This window comes from Cyprinodon variegatus, unplaced genomic scaffold, assembly GCF_000732505.1.
Source record: "Cyprinodon variegatus isolate N-32 unplaced genomic scaffold, C_variegatus-1.0 Scaffold173, whole genome shotgun sequence".
Classification (NCBI taxonomy): Eukaryota; Metazoa; Chordata; class Actinopteri; order Cyprinodontiformes; family Cyprinodontidae; genus Cyprinodon; species Cyprinodon variegatus.
Window position 1 is genome coordinate 1,242,767 of NW_015150626.1, and position 7,746 is coordinate 1,250,512.

The following is a 7,746-nucleotide window of genomic DNA, read 5'->3' on the forward strand; positions in this document are numbered from 1 at the left end:
AAATGGTCTCTTAGGACAGACCTGAGTGGAAATACAACTATTTCTTGACATCCAAGGACACATGTCAGAACAAAATGAAGACAAAAGATTGACAAAATAATAAAAGGGACCAGGTAAATTAATTTCTCAGCAGCTCAACCTGAGATTAAGAGGAGCATTAAAATCACTGTATATGGAACAGTCAAGCCTTGATCGATTGATCAGATCTAAGTCTAAATTGTATGTTTTTTTTACAGCATAAGTTAAGAGTTAAGAATACACCTTTTATTTTCCAAAATGATTCTACCTTACAGTTGTTTACAGTCCTATTTAAACATCTTAGAGAAAAACAATTTAAACTGCAAACAAATAAACCCTGTGGTCCCTCTTCTAATGGTGAAGAACCACCCCAGTTGAAGAGCAACAGCAGCATTATCAAGAGCTTTTCCTTGAAATCACCAAGTTAGAGACGTTGTCTATGCTGTAATAGATTAAAAGTGGAAGTGAAACAGGGCTGTCAGGAAAAGAGGGGAAAGTGGAAGAGGAGAGGTTACATTTCAGTCCAAATTTATAGGCAGGAAACCTATCGTTCTCAATAAAGTAAAGATAGCAACACAACATATGTTACTGTTTCACAACAGGTGATTTTTCTTAGTATTTTTTTATTTTTTTATGTTAGCAACACTGGTTGCTTATCACCATTAACTGTGACAAGATATGTCAGACAGATTCACAAATAAGTAGATTTTTTCTTTGTCAGTCACAGAGGAAGCCTGTTTACTGTTGGCTAAAGTAAATTAGCGGAAAGGGGGAAAAAAAGCGGAAATTATTACCAACTTTAGGCATGTTGGGGGCAGTCCCCTCCAGTCCTTCAGAAAGTTACGCCAGTGGTGCTATCATCTAATGTATACAATTACTATGAACCTTCATAGTAGGGTGCTGCATTGCTGTCTGTGAAAGGGTTGAATAATTTCCGCCAACAGATGGCCCCCAAAATGTGGCCTGAGTCACAGATCTGGACTTGATTCACATTTGAGCCTCGCCCTGCTGTGCTCTCTACAGTCAGGGGTTATTGGAAGCCTCGGTTGATCTCATAACTTCACTACTGTGCGGATCGTGCTGACATGGGTGAGTAGCCTACATCTGGTTCATTAAACGCTTAAAGTAGTCTTAATCGGTCTTTGAATTGGGTAAAATTAACATTTTATATCTGGAAAATCAAAGCTTGCTTTTGTTTTGACGTCAGCTTTTAAAAATAAGGAGCAGCTCTGGCACCGCTTTTCTCCCGTCAAATGCCATCTAAAATTGGTCAGGTTACCAGGGGCCACATCGCCCTGCAGCTGGGGTCCGATGAGGCTCCACCTCGGAAGCAACATCAGATCAGCCATGAATCAGTTTCGTTTTTGCAAGAATCCAAGAAAGAAGACGGTGCTCTTTCAAACACCCCCTTTTTATCTTTTATCACACACACCTAAACAAAGACGTTTAATTTGAAATTTGGAGTCTGATAAGTTGTTTTTACTTTCTATTTCATAAGAATCTAGTTCTTATTTATTTTTTGATCTGGTATATAATTTAACTTTTCCACTTTGGGGAAAAATATAAAATAAGATCAATTGCAATGGGAAACAGTCAGGTTTCAAGTCACACATCTGGTATATAGCAAGCAGGACAGACCGTAAAAAAACTTTAATGAAAAATTAAAAAATAAAATACTTTACTCATGATATGAGGACAGGAAGTCGGAAAACTGATATGCAGATATCATTCTCCCGTTTATGATAAAAAGAGGAAAACAAAAACTTTGACAAACTTTACAGATATCCCAGCATTTATTATTATTTTCTTTTCTTTAGATGCAGTTCCCATTCTGTTTTTAATATAGTCCTATACGAATTCTCTATCTGTTCTGCTTTGAGATGCTGCACAAAGTCAATAAGTGGGGCTTTACTTTATATCTGTGCCAGTGGTTATATATTTGTTTATTTATTATTAATAACTTTTCATAATCTGTCCATGTCAAATGTGGGCAATTGTTTTAATTTGTGTGTGGCACAGACACAGAAATGGGAAAAAAATTTGATGTGCTCAATATTTTGTAGTCTACGGAAGCGTAATTATTTAAAACTGGAATCAAAGAGAAGATCACACCAGAACAGCTGATTTTTTGATAAATAAAACAGACTTGCACATTCTGCATGCAGCAGCCTGAGCTAAATTGAGATGAGATCCTATAATCCTATAATTTAAAATAGATACAAATAGAATAAATATTTTTCCTTTTTATTTGTTTTTAATATATTCAATTTAGTAATGCAATGAAAAATGTGTTCATATCTAACATGAAATGAAAGTTATATCAAGTAATTAAAATGGACAATTCGAAGCCAATTATAACAATATTTGTCAGCATAGCAGTCATTCATCAGATTGAGAAATTACCTTATTTCTAGATGGAAAAAAAGTTTTATGTTGGGCTGAAATGCAAATTCAACATAACATCACTATCAAAATCTGTTTTCTTTCAGGATTTGACAATTTTATTTATGTTCTTATTAAAAGAAAACTGATTTATTTGTTTGTGCATATTTGACATTTCAAAATGATAGCAAAACCAAACAGTCATTGCTCTACTTCTTTTAATGCTTGAATTAATTTTGTAATTATTTCTAAATGCCCATCAAGATCCATCACAGTTAGACTTGATGCTGCAAATTCACTAAAACTGTTTTACATCTATTAGCAATAATCAATATTTTGTATCAGATAAATATGGCACAGTAGAATGTTAAAGTTTTGACTTTTACTTGCCTTTATGGCCCTTGCTTCATGTTAGATGCACATTCACATGCTAACACATTATTTATGTTGATTTTTTTTGATAAGAAGGTAAACTTTTTAGCCGCCTAATAACTGAATTTCATTGACATGAATGGGAACAAATAGTTTAATGTGTTGCTAAACAGAGGGATGATAAATATCACCTGGTTTGCTTCCTTTAGACCCTCAGCAGCAGCAGCCTCCAGCCCAGGACTCTCCTGGGGAAAACTCAGAAGCAGAAAAAAGAAATAAAGGCTACTTTTCTTGGATATCAGGTAAGATTGAGTCAAGAATGAATACGGTGATAAAATGTAAATTATACGACATGGAACTGTTCTATATTGCAGTCTTTCTGGATTATTCTACATCATAAATTCAGCTGAACTTGGTCATAAAAATGAGAAAATCTGTGATAAATTGTTTGCCTCAGCCATTATTCACATACATTCGGTCATCTGTACGTTTTCCTCTCTGTCCCAAATACAGACAGGTTGATTTTTCAACATACAATTAACTTACTTTTCATCAACGTTAATGTCAGATACAGTAAAGAATGTTGTTTGATAAATGGTTGATGTAAAGATAATGTCCTGGGGGGCTGGGTTGTCCCGGATCTTAATGACTCAATCTGAGGAGTCAGCTCTAGTACATCTGTACTTGTGGGAGTAGGAAGCCACTGAAAAGTCTAGTTGACCTGCAGTAGTTGTTTTGTTTTTCTTTTTTTGGGGGGTGTTGGACGCACTGCTTACTTATGAAACTACACCAGTACTTCAGGATGTGCTCTGTTGTGCAGAAGTAAAAGGGTTTCAACAGAAATTGGAGGAAGTTTCATCTTCTAAAGGAAAAAATCTGCTGCTGGACTTGGTCGGCCTCAGCAGATGGCTGCTCACACTGAGCCTCGTTCTGCTGGAGGATTCTTCCTATTAAAAGGGAGTTTTTCCTCACCACACCTCCACGAAAGCTAATCGGCATAGAAAGTTAATCTTAAAAGGCCTCCGATACGCAACTGTCTGCTCCTGTGCGCAGGCTGCGGATGTGCTTTTTGACTTCATTTAGATGACACCAATTTAACCCCCCTCCAGCCCCTCAACCACCATCGCAGCTAAAGCTTCATCAGAGTGTCATTCCTCTTGGACTCTTACTGCGTTCCCTGTCTCATCTCAACCGGTCTGGCAGAAGACCACCATGTTGAGCCTGGATTTGCCAGAGGTATCATCCTAATGGGAGTTTTTCCTCTCCACTGTCGCTTCATGCATGGACAGGTTCTCTCAACCTGTTTTATCCAAACTGGGCTTCCATCTTCCAGGTCCCTGAGTGAAGCTCTAGTATCAGCTCATGCAATCCACTGGATCTCTCCATAAAGCTCAGCATACCGTCTCGCTAATCAGCAGTCTACAGACTGACCAACGTCATATATCTCCACTCCACCACCAGTTTCAGGCCTGGGGGTAAACAGCCCTATTCTTTGCTCCTGTTCATGCATATCTATCAAAATTAAGCGCTATGTTTCCTGCCGAGGTCTGAGCACCAAAAAAAAACTAATTATATAAATTAATTTCTCCTAATTGTCTTTTCTCTTCGTGTGAGTTTTTCAGATTGAAGTGTTTTTAGATGATGTGTTGTGAATTGCCGCTATGCAAATAAACTGATTTAAATTGAATGAAGCCCAAAATTCTTCACAGCCTTGCACATTTTGATTTTAAAACAGCTTCTTTGACGTTTGTTTCTGAAAAAAGGGATCAAAGCATCTGTCAGAAGATAACAGTACTGCACAATGAAAGAAATAAAGTATCTCTGTTTTTATGATTCATTACAAAATAACATGACAAAATTTAGGCAAATACCGACATCTGCTGGAGCTAAAACTCCTTGTAGCCCAGACAAGTCAATCTTTTTATCTGTTTACTACAGGCCATAGATGAAAACTAAATTTTTATATTATTCTTGTGTTTCAGGGAAGTCTGTCGCCATTGCAGGAGGTACAGGTATGATTTAAGTTTGAATTTTTAAAATTTTTTTTATTATTGTGGCCTCACTCAGATCTGCAACCGTAAGAGAACGTTTTTACTAGGGAAATAAAACTGAGGTAACAAAGTATGACCTGAATCATTGCACATTAAAAGTATAACTTATAAATTACGATCACCAAAGCTTCAAAGGTCGAAACAAATATTCATAAAGTTTGTATAAAAGTTCTAAAAGATGCATTTATTTCAAGATTCAGATCCCCCTACTTTGGGAGCCACTGCATACATGCTCTACTTTGAAAGATGTCAAATATACAATATCAGCTTGGTGGCAAATGGTCAGAAATAAGGATTTTATATAATTATTTGTAAATACCACAAATAAATTGGTCTATACTTTGGGTAAATTACCTGGACAATAAATAATATAGTTTTACTTCTGCAAACAAGGTATTTAGATTAAAACTTCAGAAATGTTTTCTATACAATTGCATCAATCTAGGACAGGTGTCCAAACGGTTTATATTTCTACATTCGGAGTGATTATTTAAACTTGTAAACATTTGAGAAATTAACCAATCTTCTGCAGGAGTTTGACATTCCATGAATTTCAAAACAAGATCAGGACTCATCAATGCACCGATGGGGAATATGGAGAACCTTTCTAAAAGTATCGCAAGACACCTTAGGTTTGTGAAATGCAGTTAAATTAACCTGAATTCTTATGGATGGTCACTGTCCTTTGAACAGTCGACGCTAAAACAGAAAGGCTTCCTCATAAACTTCAGCAGCATGTTTGTCAAAAACCAAATGCAAAAAATTGACAAAAATACTATCTGTTACTAATTGAGCCAATGATCAGTGAGGGAAATAATGTACATCTAAATGTGAATCATGTATCTTTGACAGCTGGTGTTTGGTCTAAACTGGATCACTGACAAAATAATGATTAAAAACAAAGCATCCTAGAAAAGAACAAACTATGAAGAAAAAGATGTTGCAAGTGTTAAGCACATTTTAATGTTAAATATTTCTTGTTCTTGAGTGATGGGAGGACTGGGTGCGGTGGCCTTGGCTCCTGTGGTTCTGGGAGCCATTGGTTTCACCTCAGCTGGGATAGCAGGAGGCTCCTTTGCTGCAAGCATGATGTCTGCTGCTGCCGTTGCCAACGGAGGAGGGGTGGCAGCAGGAAGTCTGGTGGCCGTTCTACAATCTGCAGGTACATTGGCTGGATTTAACTGAATTACTGCAGAAATCAAGAACAAGTAAAGTTCTGTTAAAAATAGGAGCGGTTTAGCATCACTAACTATTTCAATGTCTTTGGTTGGGATCATATTCCTAGTTTGCTGGTGAAGATTTTCAGTCATCCAGGTCATAGTCATTCCAAAAAAGTCAAAAACAATCCACTGCACTTTGTTTCCAGGTTTGAAGACGATCCGCTTCCCATCCAGGAAGGTTTTTCAATTCAAAATGTCAGAAATAGGGTTGAGTTTGAGGCTTCATAGAGTGGACCAAAAAAACAACAACACACAACAACAGACACATTTATAATTTGGCATAAAAATTCCCAACTGAGCACTTTAAAGTTAAATCTAGGATCTAGTAGGCTACTTTAAGCTTAATCTATGACACAACCAGCAAATACACGGTCTGGCTTTGTTAAATTTAGTTCAGGTTGCACCCATCAGAGTTCATCTGTTGTTTGAACATTTGAAAAAACTTGGAGATGTTTGGTTTTCTGCAGGTGCTGCTGGTCTCTCAGCGACCGCCTCTGCAGCTGTGGCCAGTGTTGGTGCTGGCATTGGTGCTGGTTTTGGAGCTGCTGCAGGAAGTCTGGCAGGCAATCCACAGGAGGAGAAAGAGAAGGCGGGAGACAAGGAAGAGAAGAAGCAGGAGGAGAAGATGATGAGAAAGGATCAGATGAAAGGAGAAAAAGATAGTGATGATAATGATGATGATGATGATGAAGATGAAGGAAAAGGAAAAGAAATTGTCCCATACTAATTTTTTCAGAATTTCTTAAATGTTATAATGGACAGAGGTGCATCAGCCTCTCATTAAACAGCCTGCAGTTTCCCTAAACTTCGCAGCTATTTCCTGAAGCTTTGTTGGGAACCTACGAGTTCATCTGTATGAGAGAAAATATGTTTCTGTAACGTTAACAGTCCAGACCTTCTCATTTAGCATTCAGCTTTACTACAGTGAAAAAATAATTTCTACCAAAGCCTGAGCTTTTTATCCAACTTAAAATTGATTTCACCATAATCCTGTATTCTCCTTTGTACTTTTTCCACACAGTGTTGTAAGATTTCCAAGAAATCATCATAGCTACATCTCCTGCACAGACAGAAACAAAGCAGTGATTTGATTGATTGATAGATTAAGCCAAATTCTTAAACATTATGGAGATAGATCATTAACATAAAGCCAGTTCACGTCATACCAGATCATTTCATTTCACAGTGCATTTGTTTGATTTAAAGTTCTCAAGAGAACGCCTCTTGTTGAGCGATTGCTTAGCTTATCATGGTTTTAAAATATTTTTGCAATTAAACAAAGATGAAAAAACAATGACTTCTTTGAATTTTTCTTAATGATTGATTCAAATCTCTTTAGGATGTGTTTTTGTTTTTCTTCTACTGATGGGTTAGTTTGATATATGTTGGCAAAAGGGGAGATAATGAACTTCTTGTGTTTTGGAAACAAATATTGTCATTTCAGAAGGTGTGGCTATACTTCAGCTTTATATGCATATTATTAGGTTAATATTCCAGCAATATCCTGGCAAGTTCTGTAAAGTAATCCCAACTTCTGTGAAAGAACAGAAACATGTCTTGCAACTGAACACAGTAATCTGAACACTATGAGCACTTTAGGTCTTATGTTTATTGGTCCCCTAAACTGAATCAGATATTGGAGAAACGATTCCCAGAAACTCTGTCTATTGATATTGATTCACTGAGCAAATATATAAGCAGTT

The 7,746-nt window shown here is 36.8% G+C and overlaps 1 protein-coding gene across 1 annotated transcript; it reads left to right on the top strand.

Moving 5' to 3' along the window:
- The first annotated feature begins 969 nt into the window (after nucleotides 1–969).
- LOC107087103 (interferon alpha-inducible protein 27-like protein 1) lies at nucleotides 970–7,326 on the top strand. Its single transcript, XM_015378474.1, has 5 exons — nucleotides 970–1,107; nucleotides 2,982–3,074; nucleotides 4,755–4,784; nucleotides 5,812–5,985; nucleotides 6,511–7,326. Exons 1-5 carry the CDS (start codon nucleotides 1,104–1,106, stop codon nucleotides 6,768–6,770), a joined length of 561 nt encoding a protein of 186 aa, XP_015233960.1. The 5' UTR covers nucleotides 970–1,103; the 3' UTR covers nucleotides 6,771–7,326.
- Nucleotides 7,327–7,746: the final 420 nt, after the last annotated feature.